At 40.1% G+C, this 17,791-nt stretch overlaps 1 protein-coding gene across 1 annotated transcript; it reads right to left on the reverse strand.

Moving 5' to 3' along the window:
• Positions 1-599: 599 nt before the first annotated feature.
• On the reverse strand, positions 600-8,260 carry pfkmb (phosphofructokinase, muscle b). Its single transcript, XM_030729008.1, has 22 exons — positions 8,069-8,260; positions 6,358-6,431; positions 5,942-6,019; positions 5,485-5,674; positions 5,055-5,220; positions 4,922-4,966; positions 4,513-4,621; positions 4,300-4,395; positions 4,124-4,216; positions 3,910-4,035; positions 3,666-3,730; positions 3,506-3,569; positions 3,258-3,404; positions 3,066-3,136; positions 2,838-2,925; positions 2,075-2,227; positions 1,813-1,977; positions 1,666-1,727; positions 1,465-1,576; positions 1,267-1,366; positions 1,058-1,163; positions 600-916 (listed from the first exon to the last, which is right to left on the reverse strand). The coding sequence occupies exons 1-22, from the start codon at positions 8,151-8,153 to the stop codon at positions 775-777; spliced, it is 2,337 nt and encodes a 778-aa protein (XP_030584868.1). The 5' UTR covers positions 8,154-8,260; the 3' UTR covers positions 600-774.
• Positions 8,261-17,791: the final 9,531 nt, after the last annotated feature.

Raw genomic sequence — 17,791 nt, forward strand, 5'->3', positions numbered from 1 at the left:
ATTCTACGCAGTAATGTCCTTCTTTCTTGTATATAGTTATACATGCATATTGTGTGATAAACATTATTAAACAGCACTGGGGAATTAAATGTTTAATTGAATTAAACTCCTTTTTGAGCATGTAAATTGTGTGGTATATAGAGTTTATCATGGCAACTTAATTTTTTCTTTTTACTTTATTTTCTGTTTACAATGTATTTTATTGTTACTTTATTATTAATATTTACATGTTCAAACTAAACTGTCACATTTACAGATACAATGAACTGTTAACTGTAATTTCCCCATTGTGGGACTAATAAAGGTATTCGTATTTGTATTTGTATGATGTTTCAGAGCCCAATTTGATTCTAAAATCAGCTTAAAAGGTTAAGAAGATATTTTGTGTAATATAGGATGGTCCTCTTAATGGATACATGCTTACCAGTGTAGAAAGCAACATCTATATTTAATATAACCTCTTAATAGAGGTTATATTAAATATAGAGTGGCAGGAAGTAGAGTTGGGTGCACACAATAGACAAAAAATACAGTTTTGTTGTGCAAAGAATACAATTTTGTTGTGCAGCAGCAGGAAGATAAAAGTAAGGACATGGGAATGGTTTTACAATGATCACTGTTATGATTTATTAGAGTTCAATGTGAGACTGTGTTTTTTAAAATTAATATTTTTATTTATATTGCACTCTCCTTTAACAGGGTTTACAAGGTGCTTTTAAAGAAGACAGTCAGATCATCAGGCCATGCCTGATCATAAATAATCACATAAATGAATTACTGATGAACTAAGCCTCTCTTCTTGATGACATGTTCCATTGCAGCCTTTTCAGAGGTGTCCAGGTTGACCTTATACTTGGCCAGGATTTTCATGATGGGCCTCAGCCTTAGCCACCACTGTATTTTTGGAATACGATGTCTGCAGAGAGAAACCAACATCAGTGAAAACAACAAAATCGGTAGATCAAGTTCTTGAGTAAATATGTAAAATATTGTATTTAATATTGCGTTTAGTTATTTCAGACCACTGGGAGCTGAAATAATAGAAATGAAGTCTCACTCGAAGTCAGTCTGTTCTGACAGTTCTGCCAGAGGCTGGAAAACCAAAGCCCTCTTCTTCATGCCCAACACGCAAGCTGAATCCTGAGAGTTGGCAAAGATGCGACCTTGAAGTTGGAGTTTTAAATGAAAGAACTGGCATCAGCATGGGGAGCACAGATGATAAGAAAGTCAATACATTTTATTTTCTGAGGAAAATTGAATTCTCACCATGTCTGTAGCATTCCTTCAGCTTGTCAGTCAACCAGAGGACAGACTTCATCCCCATCTTTGTGCCAAAATTTCTGTCAAAAGGACTGGGTGTTCCTCCCTGATAACATACAGTAGGTTTTCTTATATGTCCAAATGAGCTGGGTGGCAAATACGGAGTCTTGAAGCAAAAAAGAAGCTCTTCACTGAGTGGCATACCTGCTGCATATGTCCAAGGACGTTCTTTCTGCAGTCAAACACACCCTTGCCCTCCTCTGAGTACAGGTTGAAGATAAAGTCAGTGGTGTAGTTTGCACTGCATTTCTCATTTCTAAAACAAAAGTAGAATAACGGATAAAATATCAACCCTTAATAAACATTATAAATGTAATAATATTAATAATGGCAATTCCCTCAAACCTCAGAATGAGTCCTCTCTTCACTGTGGTCTTCATCTTCTCCACAAGATGTTCCACATTCAACTATCAAAAAAAAAAAAAAGTCAGAAACCTGGGTTTAAAAATATCCACCCATCTTTTACTAATTCTCTTAATGAGACAGACAAACCTCGAGGTCATGAATGCTGAAAGGCTCTTCATAAATGTAGGCCGCATCAGCTCCACCTGCTAATCCAGCCATGGTCGCCAGGTAGCCACAGTATCCTCCCATGGTCTCCACAATGAATACTCTTCTCTTGGTTCCAGCAGCAGATTGCTTGATCCTGTCACACGTCTGCAAGCGTAGTCACATGAGAGAACAATGCACTGTATAGGACATCATTGCCTTGTTATTATGTTGTGTTTGAGAGTATGTTCACTAAGAGCTTTACCATAGTTATGGTGTTGAGGGCGGTGTCAGCGCCAATACTGAAGTCAGATCCAGGAACATTGTTGGACACAGTAGCAGGAATAACAACAAGTGGAATACACAGCTCCTCATATTTCTCTCTAGCTTGTACCAACTGCAGACCTCCTATAAATGCCTATTAGGATAAAACAGTAAAGCAATGAGCGACTTTCACGCTTATTTACATGCGATCAGTGTAGCAGGAAGATACTGAAACAGAGTAAACTGGATTCATCTGCACAGTAACTCACCTCCACATTTGTTGTGGGTAATTGGCACTAATTGAGGAATGGTTTTGTGTGTGTGTTTCACAATTCCTGTTTAGGCCAGGGCCTACTACATGCTGCACCCTGAAGGGAGAGTTGCTCGGGTGGTTGCCAGCCTACTCTGTACAGGGTGTTGGATCTAGGAGGACAGTGGCCAAAGCTGAAACTAGAGAGGACAGCTGACGTGTGACACAGCTGGCCCTGGCCTTGGAGTGTGTGTTCTGTCCCATTGCAAGTGGGAATTGACCTCCCCCCTCCCCCATGTGTGCAAATGTAGACATGTTACACAATACCTTACTGTGTCTTATAGATATGTTAAATGCTGCATTAAATATAGTTTCCCTCTGATTGTACTGCTTGTATAACAAATTATGTTTCTGGATGTGGTCTTTTTCAATAGCTGAGACCTAAAATATGTGTGTTACACTGTAAATTCCAGTCTACCAGCAACATTATCAGAGTCTCAATAATGTTGCTCACCTCAAAGCCTCCAATAATGATTACAGCATGAATGTTGAACTTAGTGATGCTCAGACTGATCTCCTCGATGAACTCCTGTGGTAGGGATCTTCAGAACAGAATAAAAACACATCATAACAGATTATATCTCCTTAACTTAAAGTTAATTGTGTTAGTCTTTATGCAAGTCCTGAAACATACACTCTCATTACTGTACTTGTCAACAAGTGGTCTGCTGAAATGGCTCACCTTTTGGTGCCCAGTATGGAACCCCCTTTTCCAGTCCATCCCGCCACTCCAGACCAACCAATGGGCTCAATCTGTGCAGTCACAGAACACATGCTCTATTATATAGTAGGCTCTGTATTGTCATGTTAAAGTATTTGATTGATCAAACAGTAAAAGCTCCCTACTTTGCCTTTTTGCATGTAAATAAATTACCATTCCATGGGCCAAGCCATCGAAGCCATCATGCACTGCCAGCATTTGGTGGCCCTGGAGGAGTCCAGTCCTGACAGCTGAACGGACAGCAGCATTCATTCCAGCACACGGAGCTCCCACATTCAGTATGGCAATATTGATATTACTCTGGTAAAGGAATATTAACAGAGACATTTTGTTTTTCACTAAGGTGTAATGACTGAGAGACAATTAATTTGCAGCAGGATGGTAGAAATGCAGTTCCAGACCTTTGTTTCTGGGGGGCGCACATGAGCCAGCATTTTGTAAGTGTTCCAGTTGTTCTCAAAGCTCCTGTTGTCAGAAAATAGAAACAAAACATATACAGACATTGAAATATTATTGCAGCACGAGCATTTCGTGTTAACAACACAAAGGTGCATGCCTCACTTTCCCCTGAGCTTCACCGCATCATCATACCGCCCCTCAGCCATGGCTGTTGTGACATCTTTAGTCTGATATGGGAAAAAAAGGAAATTAAAAATATAATCCAAATATTATAAAATATTAAACACAGAGCCAATTAGAGCGTGCCTATAGTGACTGATACACTTCATATATTCTATATGGTATACTTAGAAAATACTGTGTGTTTAAGTGTGACTTTTTATGTGTGTTTAGGATTTTGACCCACCACTTGCACACACTCCATGAGTGGAAGTCTGACAGCCATGTTTCCAGACAAGCTGACCACACATGCGGGAGTGTCTGGTGTGGCCTCCAGTAGAGCCATAACTGATTCCACTCCCATTCTGCTTGCCTGAAACACAAAAGTTTTTTTAAATTTTTTTTTTATTGTTAACTTTATCAGCAGGTGATTCATTGTGAAGCTCTCACTGAGACGTTACCAGGATTCTATCAAAGGCGGAGGGGGTTCCTCCTCTCTGCACATGCCCCAAGATGGTGGTGCGGGTGTCAAAACCTAGCTTCTTTGATACTAGCTGCACAGACAGATGATTTATGAGCAATATTTCTAATTTGAGTTGAGCTTAATGTGGCATTTTGGAGTACTGCCATCACTGACCTCTTTGACATGGTCACAGCTGATTGGTTTACCTTGGCGGTCTATTGCTCCCTCTGCAATAATGATAATATTCAAACGGGAGCCACGGCCTCTTTGCTAAGAGGGACAGAGTAAAACTTTAGTATCAACATTCACTTTTCACTAAATGTACAGTATGAATTATAATGAAGCCAAACTAGATGTGAAAGTGATGATGCAGAGCAAGAAGTTCACCTCTGTCAGTCTTCTGCACAGATGCTCCTCCCATCCGTCATCTGGGGGCATCTCTGGGATGAACACCCAGTCAGCGCCACAGGACAGAGCTGTCACCAAAGCCAGGTAACTGAAAAAAAACCAATCACAGTCAAGAAAAAGTTGTTCACATAACTTTAAAATACATATCTAAAGCTAATATTGTGTGTATTAAAATTAGATTTTTGTTGTAAAACTAATTTCCAGCAGAATAATAATAAATACGATACAGTAATGTAACCCAGTAAACATAACATACAAGAACACATGTCACCGTTTTAGAGAAACTGGGGTCATGTAACCTGATATGAGGTTTTACACATTTTCAAAAACTCCGCTTTCATCTATTTTGGAGCACAAAACACAAAATACCCACACAAGCTGTACTTACCCGCAGTGCCTGCCCATTACCTCCAGGATGAAGGTCCTCTGGTGACTGCAGAATAACACATTTTTGGTCTGGAGTTCTGAAATCAGTTGTCTTCTTTGTTCACATTTCAAAATATAAATGCTTATGGGCAAACCTCTGTGCAGTGGTGGCGATAGCATCCACAATCTCTATGATGCGATGCAGGGCAGAGTCAGTGCCGATGGTCATGTCAGTTCCACAGAAGTCATTGTCAATGGAGCCCACCATGCCAACAATATTCAGGTGTGAGGAGCACTTGGCTTCATTTGCAGTGATCTTACCTGAGGACAAAATGACAGTCAGGTATGCCACTTGACCAACATGTTAATTGCAGTAAAAATGCACCACAGCATGATCCATAACTAGCCCTGTGATTGACTGGTGACCTCTTTATGTCAGCTGGGAATGGTTCCAGCCCCCATGTGACCCTGAACTAGATAAGTAGTGAAGAAAATGAACGAATGGATGGAAAATGGGTGGATGTTTCATAACAATTTTTATGTGTTTATTGAGTTGCTTAGAAGAGTGAACTTTATGTTTCTCACCAGCTTTCACAAGGTCTGCCAGGAGCTCACTCCATTCTGTTCTGAATTGGTTGGCACCTGTCAGGCTGCCATCACCTCCAATCACACACAGGTTGGTGATGCCCAGCTTGACCAAGTTACAGGCAGCCTTTGTGCGACCCTCCTTGGTTCGGAAATCCTGACAGCGGGCACTACCGATCACAGTCCCACCCTGATATCAGGATGTGAAGAAGGGTTTCAGACTCAGACAAGATTCACAAAGAGCCAAACAAGGAGAGTGGCTGCACTTATATAAAAACCTAAGCACTCTTGTTTAATGTCTAGTAAGTCTTGTAATTTACAAACTGTGGCATTTAACTGATCATTTGATCTATAGCTCCGGAGTGTAGCAAAATAAACTGTGATCCCTTTTTTTTAACAAGTAAAAATACAAAACAAAAAACAAAGCAGCAGGTTTGGCATCCGTGTGTGTTCTCACCAGCTGCAGCATCATTGATACACTCTCCCACGTAGCAGGGCGGATATGGTCTCCTCCATCCACTAGACCCTGGTAACCCTGTCAAACAAAAAGCAAGAACGATATCACCTCATTGAAAGGGGGTCATATTTTGGACAAAGCTTGGGGCTTTATGATACACAAATATTTTCACTTTGTACTTAATAAATATATAGTCAGCTCTTGTACTCCAGCAATTGTTTTTATTATTATGGTGTGAATATTATTATATGTTTGTTATATGTGATTACATAATTTTAAAATAATTTTCAAGCAGAAATGGTAAGCATACACTGTTTCCAGATCTCTACTTTTAATATTTCTATTTTTTTTTTTTTTAGTTTTAACAAAATAACAATATTACATATTGGAGTTTTGATTTGTTGCACAGTATTTACCTCATGCACAAAGAAGACCTTGGCTCCAGTGTAAAGTCCCACTCGAACTACGGCCCTCACAGCTGCATTCATACCTGCAGGAAACACATAGGTGTGTGCACATTAGTTATTCTAAATATATAAGAAACTTGTGACAATGCTTAGAAGCTTGTTTTACATTGTTATGACAACTGTGGCATTTTAACTTCTTATGTATCATATGTACATTTCATGATTTAAAATCTGAGCCAGGCAGGGGTTTAAAGTTTTGTACCATTGCCTCACAGCAGGAGGGTTCTGGGTTCAGACCTGGGCTAGAGCACTTTTGTGTAGTTTTGTTGATCTCCTATTGCTATCAAAAAACACACAGGGGTAATTCTCCTGGCATTGTGCCTTTGACTAAGGCACTGAGTTACACGTGGAGTTGCCCCCAGCTGCTGCATGCTGGCTGTCCACTGCTCCTAATCTTTGGGATGGGAATGAGTTTCGCTATGGGGATCAATAAAGGATATCCCACCCTTTCGTGCATTATTTTTAGTTTTACATCAAAGTCTGTCTGGCTGTCTCTCAAGTAGTGTGGTAACTTGAGCAGGCCATTTATTCCAAGGCACCATATTTCTTTGATAATAATCGGCACTGATGTAGTACACATAATCTCTTTAAGTATATTGAATGTTCTTTTTTTAGACTTCACATTAACTTGCTTTATCAGCTGCTAAACATCAAATGGGAGCATCAAAAACTACAAGAGACCTGATAGTGGTAAACTGCTGGGAAAGAAACTAAGCCTCTGCCTGCTCTTTTGACAGGGGTTGCTGAAAGGACAAGATATGGATAAACTAACCCTAAGGGTGTCAAGAGCATCTCCACTTACAGTGTAAAGGAGGAGAGGAGAGTAAGGAAGAATTGGACTGCCCTCCCACTCTATCTCACCACTTTACAAACACATGACAGAAAGGTCATGCCTCTAAAATTAGCCCCCATAACAGATATAGTTCTACAGAGAAAAGTGGAAGGAGAGGAGAAAGAAACTTTGACTAAATAATGTAAAAGTTCTAATGAGGCTTTTGTATTTTAGGAAAAAGAAGAAAGGTTAGGGATATCCAGTTCTGCACTCTGTCCAAAGATCTTATATATTCAAGACAGAAAAACAAAACTCCCCCCCAAAAAACATTTGGATAGCTCACTGTCTCACATACACTACAGGATTGTGTGGGGTCACTGACACGCCTCCCAAAGGTCACAGTGGAGATATTCCTCATCAAGTTAAAGGTCAGGGGAGCATCTATCTCTGTCTGTAGTTCTACCAAGTCTGGGTGAAGTCCTTCATGCTGCCCTTTTACATAAGTTATCTCTATGAGTGGATAGCTCAATATCATAACTCTTTAGAAGGAAAATCAGTGAATATGATTAGAGATTAAAAATTCATGAGTAGTCACATTTGATATTGAAACAGAGCTGCTGTCATGAATGCGGCTGTAATGTTTGTCTGGGTCACTCTTAGTGCTTTATCTAAAACTAAAGCAAAAAAAATGATCAAATAAAGTTTCAAAATTCTCAATACATTGTTATATGTGCACAGTTAGTATTTATTATTTGTCTTGACTCTTTATTATCACTGCTGATGAGTCACTATGCACTGACGTTCCACAATCAGATCCGCCACCTGCTGAAGCAGAACAACAGCTATACTGTCTTGGCACAACATGCTCCCTGGAGACCATCTACTTACCCTGGGCATCGCCTCCAGAGGTAAGCACAGCAATCGCCCGCCCCACTCCCATCTTGGTGGGGTCAGTAGGAGACGGTTGTGCCATGGTCCTGGAGCTGAAACTGACTGAGAGAAAGAGACCTTGAGTGCAGAAATCCCTGCCACCCTGCTGTACCGTGTACAGTATAAGGAGCCTCTAACTCAGCCTGCCTGTTATGGAAAGTTGCAAAAGTGCACAGCCCAACTACGCTGTTGGCTGACATTCAAGCCACACATAGCTGTGCTTACGCATTTAGACACAGGCACGCACGCACGCACGCACGCACGCACGCACGCACGCACGCACGCACACACACACACACACACACTCTACCAACCCCCTTTCCTCAAAATATGATTTGCCCCCATGCTGTCCTCTAAGGCCATTGGGCTAGAGTACTGCCAGTCTGACAATGCCCATCGCCATTGCATCAGAGCATGGCAAGATTGTCCTCTGAAGCTAAGTCTGAGAAATGCTCTATAGATCAATGCTGGTAGGGATAGTGTTTACTCTTACTGCAGTCTGGCTTACCAGCATCCTCTGTTGAGAAGTCATCACCACCTGAGGAGGAAGAATTATACAATATTATCCAAACGCTTATCCTTCCTCAGCTGTATGTAACTTAACTGTACAGCTGAATCATCAGTTATTAATACAAAAAGCACACCCATAAGTCACTCTAAAGTGCAAGCTGGCATTTCACTCACATGACAGACCCTCGCTACAAAAGATGAGCTGCTCCAGCATTATCCTTCAGCATTTTCTCTCCTTTTCATTTTGTAATTTAAAGGATTAGTGATCCCTCTGCAACATCCTCTATCTGTACATAGTAGTTTACGCCCACAGGCATTAGCTTTTTTTGTGTTTTGGTAGAGGCTGCAGTGGAATGAACACCAAGAAACAACAAAAAAATGTTTGTAATGAGAAAAAAAAAAAACTCCTCTCAGTTCATCCAGTCAATAAGACCAGTTCAATGCTGAACCAACAAGACCACTGGGTGTTCCATATAGATGGCTACCTCTCACAAAACCTGTAATTTGCACAACAATTTACACTTGCTTGTAAAGACTGTATCCAAAAAAATGGTAAATTTTCCTGCACCAAAAACAACCCAAAAACAAACAAATAAACTGTCAGCTACCTTCTTTTTTTAAGTGACTCCTCTTCTGCACACATTATATCTCGTTAGTTATATCCCTGTTCATGTGTGGAATTGTGAATCAGGTGAGTAATTACATAGAGCACAGTATTACATCTCCAGCAGATGTGGGTATGGGCTTGTTTGTGTATGTGTCCAGAGGGCTTCTGCAACTTTTAAAATGTTTATTAAATCACTGTAAAAGATGCTGAATTAATTGAAGCACCAGCAAAGCAGAACTAAATATATTATTTTTGGTCTCCTCAATTAATGGTGAATTAAGTATATCACTGTGAGTTAGATGAAAAATATGACAAAATAAAGGCAGCTGAAAATCAATATTTAAGACAGGAAAAATGATAGTTAAACAAAATCCCAATGTGTGAGATTTGATATTGATGCATGTGTAAATTGATCATACATGAAAAGAAAGGATCAGTATAACAACAGTAAGAGCCTGAGTATCATCTGTTGCAGTCAGCTCATTGAAGCTGACTCTAAATAGATGCAGGAGAAGCTATCTATAAATCTCACAGGAGCCCCTCCCCTTCGTTTCCCTATTATTGTGAAAATGCACAGTCATTCTAACTGAACATGTCAAACCATGTCATTTTTCTATATTTACTACCTGGTAAGGCATGACAATTTACCAAAATAAAAATAAAAATAACATGTCACGATTCCTGAAAACAATCCTGAGGCAAATTTAATGTGTCAACCTGTCCTATATTACCATAACACAGACTGAAATATAGACTGAATAGGTCCACCCCAAACACACAAAGGAACAAATATCCACACCATATGCATACCTTGATACTTTTTTCTAAGCCAGAGCAGCACACAGGCCAACAGCGTGACACAGAGAAGCCACAGGGCAGCGAGGAGCCCTGAGTACCACATCCTCCCAGTACCTCTGTTCCTTTGAAACCATTCTCATCTGTATTAATAGCTTTGATATCACTTCTACATTGTGGACTAATGACCTTCATCGTTAAAGCACGCTGGGTAATCAGATACAACTTGCCAGTGTCTGTGGCAGACTGCTGGGTGGATGTCTTAAGATCATGTTTTTGTTTGTGTTAATGAGTGAGACAGTGGGTTTAGACTTGAAAAAAAAAAAATCAAAGGTTTTTCAAAAAAGAAAGAAGAAAAAATACAGAACAAAACTGAATTGGTCTTAGTATGTGTGTCAAAATGCTAAAACAATGTTGGCTGTGTTTGGCTAAGTTTCCAATAGTTGAGCGAAATCAAGATAGGAGAAAATTATTCCAGGTCTACTCTACAGGAATTTAAGCTCTTTTAGGTCCCAGCCACTCAGGCCTAGAGACAAGTCAGTGACCGCGGGCAACCACTAACTGTGAGGGAAAAATGTTTATTCCCCAACCAGTTGGTGAATGGTTGCTGGAGGTTACTGGTTATTGCTAGGTGAAACTGGTTGCAAAGAGGAATGATTCTGTGGGGTACCAAAAATCTATTTGCGATTGCTTTGGTCCCTGGCAGATTGCCTGTTACCCACAGTTTGCACGCCAAGAGGGGTTACCACTGTATTGAGATTTAAGTAAACACTGCAGTCAAATAGCACAGTTACTAACAGTTCTATTAATTATATAAATATGTAGGAAATGGAAATTGCTTAATTAAAAACATCCACTGGACCTAATGAAGATTAAGTTAGGAAACACGAGGACAGACAGAGATTGTAACAGTGTAGAGAGCTATTAAAATTACCACTCACCTTAATAAGTGATCACACTCTAACACCACTACACACAGTTCCACTACAAAGCCATGTTCCACCATAAACCATACTGCTCCAAGCATGTAGACTGGCTGCCACAAGGAAATTCACTGGCAGAAAACACCAAGAGAACAAATCAGTACAAAATGTTAAAACAAAATTACAGAACAGTTAAAATACTAGTGGATAAATAATCACTGCTTGACAGAAAGTCAAGCCCACATAGCCCACGCAGCTACAGGTTTATGATTCTTGAAGAAGTGCTTTGACATTAGTCTCTCTGGGGAAACATCCAGCCCCATCAGCTATAGTAACTCATCCAGCCAAGGATACGTTTACTGCACACAAATAACTTGGAGGACCCCTTCATTAAGCAAGACAAAGAGACCTACTGGACCTGGTGCATGGCCTTTTGTTACCTAAGCTTCTCCCACTAACAAAACTGCTATTCTCAGTACTGCTGAATCTCCTAGGGACCTAAGAAATCCCATACACCACACAATTCAATTCAATTCAATTTTATTTATATAGCATCAAATCACAACAGTTGCCTCAATGCACTTTATATTGTGAGGTAAAGACCCCACAGTAATACAGAGAAAACCCCAACAAATTTACAACCTCCTCGTGCCCAGGTGGCACAGGGGTGGAGCAGGCGACCACATGCATGTGCCGCTTTGCGATGCAGGTGGCACGAGTCTCGGCTTGTTGCCAATTTGCCTGTGTGTCTTCCCCCGTATCTTCCCCCATTTCCTGTCTATCTATACTGCCAATAAAGCTGCTGTGGCCAAAAAAATAAATAAACAACCCCCTATGAACAAGCACTTGGCAACAGTGGGAAGGAAAAACTCCTTTTCAACAGTTTCAGGGAAGGGCAGCCATCTGCCTCGAATGGTTGGAGGTGAGAGGAAAGAGAAAAGCAGAGAGGGACAGGACAAAAGACATACTGTGGAAGAGAGACAGAGATTAACAATAACTAATGATTAAATACAAAGTGGCGTATAAACACAGAGTGAAAAGAGGTGAGTGAAGAAGAAAAAGCTCAGAGCATCATGGGAAGCCCCCAGCATGCTCGGCCCACTGCAACATAACAAAGGGAGAAATCAGGGTCACCTAATCCAGCCCTAACTATAAGAACACTCACCAACTAATCTCTAAGCTGTGCTGAAATTGTGAAAAGTGCGACACAAACCAGAACTGTGAAACATTCACTTAAAAGTAAAAGTAGAGCCTTTTGATTGGTTTCAGAGGTAAAGCACACGTTTAACTTTAAAGGCAAATGATCTCCATTTTTGGTTTGTTTGGCACGTTTTCAAGTTTTACTACTGCTTGACTAGTAGTTAGTGAGTGTTTGCAGACAAGTTGCCATCTTCCATGCAAACTACAGGCGGCAGTGGCAATCTACAAGCGACCAAAGAGATCACAAGGAGGATTTTGGTGCAGCACTCTCTTTGTTAACAGTTTCACCTACTGACTGACAGCAACCTCCAGCAACTAATCACCAACCAGTTGGAGACTTCCCTTCATGACCAGTGGTCACCAGATGGGCATCAACTTGTTTCTAGGCCCGTGCAACCAGGGCCTCTCTGATTTTAAAACTGAACAGCCTCAAGCACATGTGGTGCAATTTAATATATATTTTTTTTGTATTAAGTCTCAAATGTGCACACTACACAGTTGTGTAGGCTGCAGCTGGATTTTACTAAAACAAGCAGAAATGTTGCATTGTCTTGCCACATAAGGACAAGCCTTTCTGCCATCTTAAGTGCCCAGTGCACCCGTGTAGTACATGTACAGTTTTGGATGTTTTGTTTTACAGGTCCATAAAAATGGCTCCATCCTTTGGATATGACTAGAAATAGTGCACAATAGCTCATATGCAGTACTAATTTAAATACAGCTAAATTTGCATTTCACTGTCAGGAGAGAACTATCATTTTTTACCTACAGACTGTTTTTATCGAGCATGGTGCCTCAAACTGCTTAAGTGTACTTAAAAAACAAAACCCTTTATCACAGATATTTTAATTGGATTTTATTTTATTTTATTTACTGGGTTAGAAGTATGTGCTCTTTGCATAACAGATTTCATAAAACTGGAAAGGTGGAGCTAGAGGAAGAACCTATTATATTTTGGTGTGGGTTTGCATCATTTCTTTAAAACTAGAAGATGTGTTCCATAGTTCAGTTTGTTATAACTTTACAAACTTCAAATACTCATTTAATGGTTCTCTGTGGGTACAGTATGACAGTATAATAGTGGTGTCATGTAAAATGGGGTCAGTGTGTTTTTTTTTAAACCGATGGCTGACTTTGCAGCCAGCAGACAGCAAGCTATGCAGCCACGTGGTGATCGGACTGGAGTGGCTCTCATACTATATGAGGCTGAGATTACAATAGGGAAACACAGGCAGACTGACAATGTGAAACCACATGCACGCATATACACACAGCTACAGTATATTTTTGAGAACCCTCACTAATATAATAGTTGCATGTCCAAATGTAAGCTGTATCCTAATACTGAACCAAATCTTAACTGTATCTCCTCCCCTTAAAAAAAAAAAAAAAAAAATCTAACTTTCAAGGTCTAAAAGTCAAATTCTTTGTCATAGAAACATATTAAGACTTTGGGTGCACATACACACACAGACAAGCTCATGCATCATGATAGTTAAAAAAGGCTTTAAGTTAAATGGTTTTCTACTGTTGTGATTCATCAGCTCATGTCATCTGTGAAGGTCATGACTGCTCAGCTCCTCCTATAAGAAAACACCTTCCCTCCAGTCAAATGACCTCTAAAGCAGATACATCACCGTGGACAAAAGGCAGCTTGTCATAAACACACATCTCAGGGGCCGTTTGTGCTCCAGCTCTTTGCGTACTGTCTTTTGAAAAATTGTGTGCCCCTAGTGGGTTGAGTGACATGTAGCTCTCTCCCGAGGCAAACCCCAATCAATAGCACCATTTCCAGGTAATCCCTGCTCCTGTCTTCCTGACACTGTTAACACTCACACTGGCTGTAATAAACCATATGGATCAATATAAGACCAGTTCAACACAAAACACTTCCATCTCAGCTAATGCAGTGATATGTGGACTGGATATCGCTACAATCTGACCCCTCGCCATCTCCAATTATCCAGTTATCTAATATTCTGTAAAGTAATTCAATCATGCTGTGTTTAAGGGGATGTGATTGTTAGTTAATGGTGTGTAGTGTAGTAATGCAGTCACCAGAAATGGCAAAATGGTTTGAATGTAATTAAATTTGTATTCAGAAACAGCGCTGACATTTAGAGACACAAAACTATACATATATATTAACATTATATTATAAGCATTATAAACATTTTTTCCATTTCTGTCTTTGACTATTTTGTCTCTCTCTTTGTTGATGAATTCTTTCGTTATATCTTTTATTCCACATATTTCCACATTATTAAGTAGCGACTTTCCTAAAAGTAGAGGTTATTAAGAATCTTGGTTTCCAACAATAATACAGCACCGTGCAAAAGGTCTTGAGCCGCTCCTAATTTCTTCATATTTTGCTAGAAAAATGGGAAATAGGTGCAGTGATTTATTGAAATATGTGCCAGCATACGTGGAAATACAGTATGTATTCCGTTCTCTGTAAAGATGATCCCACACTGCTTCAATAATGTTGAGGTCCGGGCTCTGTGGAGGCCAATTTGTTGTCGATCAGGCACTTTCCAGATGGTATTACATGGTGGATCAAAATCTGATGGCAATTTTCTGTGTTCATAGTTGTATCAATTTTGACAAGATCCCCAACACCACTGGTTGCAATGGTGCAAACCTCTGCCATGTTTTACAGGTGTCTGTAGACACTTACTATTGTACCTCTCTTCTGGCCTCCTCCATACATACTGATGATGATTTCAACCTAAAGTTTTACATTTGGATTTGTCACTTCATCAGACCCGTTGATGCTTTTCAGTATAGCTCTTGTGTATTTTGGCATACCTCAGCCTTTTGTCCCTGTTTCCCTTCCTTAAGAACAAGAACCACCCTTTCACTGACACCATTTCTGATGAGGCTTCAGTGAATGGTAGACGGATCAAATAAAGTCCAGATGCTGTTCCTTGTTTCAAATTATTTTACATTCCCTGTATTCACTGAGGTAAGTCTGCATTGCTGTGTTTGATGTTTCATGCAGTTACTTCCTGTTTTATTTTGCTGGTCTCTTCTCTTATGTAAACTCTGTTTAGTTTTGCTTCCCTGTCTTGTTTTTCCCCAATTAGTTTCAGCTGTGTTCCCTGGTGTTTTCCATTTCCCTTATTACCATTACTTCAGTGTGTATTTAAGCCACTGTACTGTTTATTGTGCATTTGTTTATTGTTGTGTTGTATTGTTCATTTGCCTGCATATTTGCCCCAGTGGTTACTGTTTGGGTTACTGGACTTTGTTTTTGTCAGCCTTGTGGATTTGCTGCCTCAGCCTAAATAAAGGTCAGTTTTCAGTTTGTTCAAGCCGTCTTCGAGTCTGCGTATGGGTTCACATTCTAAACATGAATTTCAGATACTGTTCGTGTGCTGTAGATAGTTTTTAGGCCTTCCACTTGTTCTTTTGTCCTCTGCTTGTCCAATTTCCTCAAATTTGTGAGGGCACACTTCACACCATGCTGAGATATTCCTAGGTTTTTGGCTAATAGCTCTTTGGACAGTGCAAAAATACTACTTTTATGTTCCTTGGGTTAATTTTTTTTTTTATACCTGTCAAATTTTGTTCTGACATTTTTTCACAGATTCAACTAAAGAAATGAGAATAAATGATGCTGCTAGTAACAAAATACCTAAAATACTATACTGTAAGTACTGTATTTTGTCAAATACAGTAGAACAAACACTGGATTTGTTGTTTGTGAATGAACATGTTTAATGTTGTCAGACCTTTAAAGGCTGCTCATTCTGAACAAGGAAAAACCTCTGCTTACTGGTGTGTTTTAATACCTTAAGTCAATCTAGGACAGCTGAAACAATCTGCCTGTTAATGAGCTGTAATTTTGATTAGTAATATCAATTTGTAAAAAAAATGAAAAAGCCCAAAAGATATATCCATATTACAAAGATTGATAGTTTTAAGACAAGTACTTACTGACCTGGGATTGTATGAAGTTAAAACCACTGTGGTAAAAATTAATCAGGATGAAAAATAGTAAAGCAAAAGGCCATTTTGAGGTCAGTACTTTGCCCCTTTTCAACATAAATCCTGTGTTATTGCTCTCTCTGTTCTTTAAAAATAGGTAAAAAAAAACAAAAAACAAAAACAAACAAAAAAAAAAAACACAGGTTGTTGCTTAAGCTCACAGTCAGCCAAGAGATGGCGGCAGCATCAGACCTTTCACATCCCTGTGTTTATGGGTGCTGGGGAAGCACACGCAGAGCTTTAGCCTAATGAATCATGCACTGAAAGTGTCAGTGGAAATTTTGTTAGATTTTATTGCAGTTTAATCAGCTCAATGAATGTTTTAATAGGCTGATATTTCAGAGAGTGAAAAGCCATGCAGTGATAAATTTTGTGGGGTGATGTGCCCCCCCCACTCACACACACACACCTCCCCCCAACCCCCACCCTCCTTACCTCTCCCCTCTTCTCTCTCGCCTTTTCGCTGCAGAGAATTGCTAATGTAGACCTGCACAGCTATTTATGCACTTGTTGTTGCAGAGGAGTCTTATGTTATGTATGTAGATTTTTCATATTCTTTGTAAAACTGGCTAACCTGTAATTAACCAGCAAGGTAACAAGTGTGTATTTTGCTCTTGGTTAAACCGTCTCCAGCCTTTTCTCTGGATAGCATCTCACACTTTCCCTTTTTCTGCATTTAATCCTTTCCTCCTCCCTTTTTCCACAGGGGTTTTATGAATTCATCAGGTTGGGCCACCAGGTTCCACCTTACCCTCAGACCTCCAACACCATTTAACATGTCTTTACCCCTCCTCCTCTCTCTGAGGATTGCTCTATTTCTGCATTTGTTATCCCCAATTCCTCATTCTCATTATGTACATATCTTAATCACTTCATTTCCCCCTCGCCTCAATTTTATCCATTCCCCGTTTTTTTTTTTTTTTTCCAGTTTTGACCTTCAGTTCGGTTGTTTCATTACTCTCTCCCATTCCTGTATTTCTTCCCTGTTTTCCTGACCATAAGCTAGTAATAGAATGCAAACCCAACGGAGCAATGACATTTTGGACTTCAGCCTTCCTTCTTCAGGCTCTGTCTCATACATACTGTTGTCCTCTGCAAGCATGGATGTATGATGTGTGGTATGACTCTTCTAATAAAGACATGGATGAGAGAATGAAGGAAGCTGGGAGCTTTAATTAAAGACTGAAGGGTCTTCCTGAATAGGTGGGGGGTAAAATGGTGGCTATCTGCTGCAGGAACAATAAATCAACCTGCCCCTTTTAGCCGCCCTCAACACTGACTACACGGCATTCAGCCCCCCCTCTTTGCAAAAGCAATTCCGTCATGTCTTGTTAGCTCATTCGTCTTCATCAGCACCAGTGGGAGGTTCAAACCCCTTCCTCACCCCCCACTGCACCTTGAGGCACCCCCCCTCCTCCCTCTCAATGCCAGGCGCCATCGGTCAAAGAAAAACCAGCCTGCATCAACACGGCCATGGATGTCATATCATTCTCAGACACACTTAATACAAACGCACACACAGAGCACCATGCAACAGCCGAAGAGACAACAGTTAAACTTAGCTTTGCCCTGCAGATCCGTGTCCCACAGTAATGCTATTAATGAACGCATGGTTAACACACGCAGCACACTAATGGCATTCAAGGCCAATTAAGG

This window comes from Archocentrus centrarchus, chromosome 5 (assembly GCF_007364275.1).
Source record: "Archocentrus centrarchus isolate MPI-CPG fArcCen1 chromosome 5, fArcCen1, whole genome shotgun sequence".
Taxonomy (NCBI): domain Eukaryota; kingdom Metazoa; phylum Chordata; class Actinopteri; order Cichliformes; family Cichlidae; genus Archocentrus; species Archocentrus centrarchus.

What these genes read in the sequence shown, in the direction of transcription:
- pfkmb (XM_030729008.1), bottom strand. Translation starts at nt 8,153, where the DNA reads ATGGCACAACCGTCTCCTACTGACCCCACCAAGATGGGAGTGGGGCGG. An exon ending in GCTGTGACCATGTCAAAGAG is followed by an intron (nt 4,217 to 4,299) that starts GTCAGTGATGGC and finishes CTGTCTGTGCAG; the next exon opens with CTAGTATCAAAGAAGCTAGG. An exon ending in TGCGCCCCCCAGAAACAAAG is followed by an intron (nt 3,405 to 3,505) that starts GTCTGGAACTGC and finishes TTCCTTTACCAG; the next exon opens with AGTAATATCAATATTGCCAT.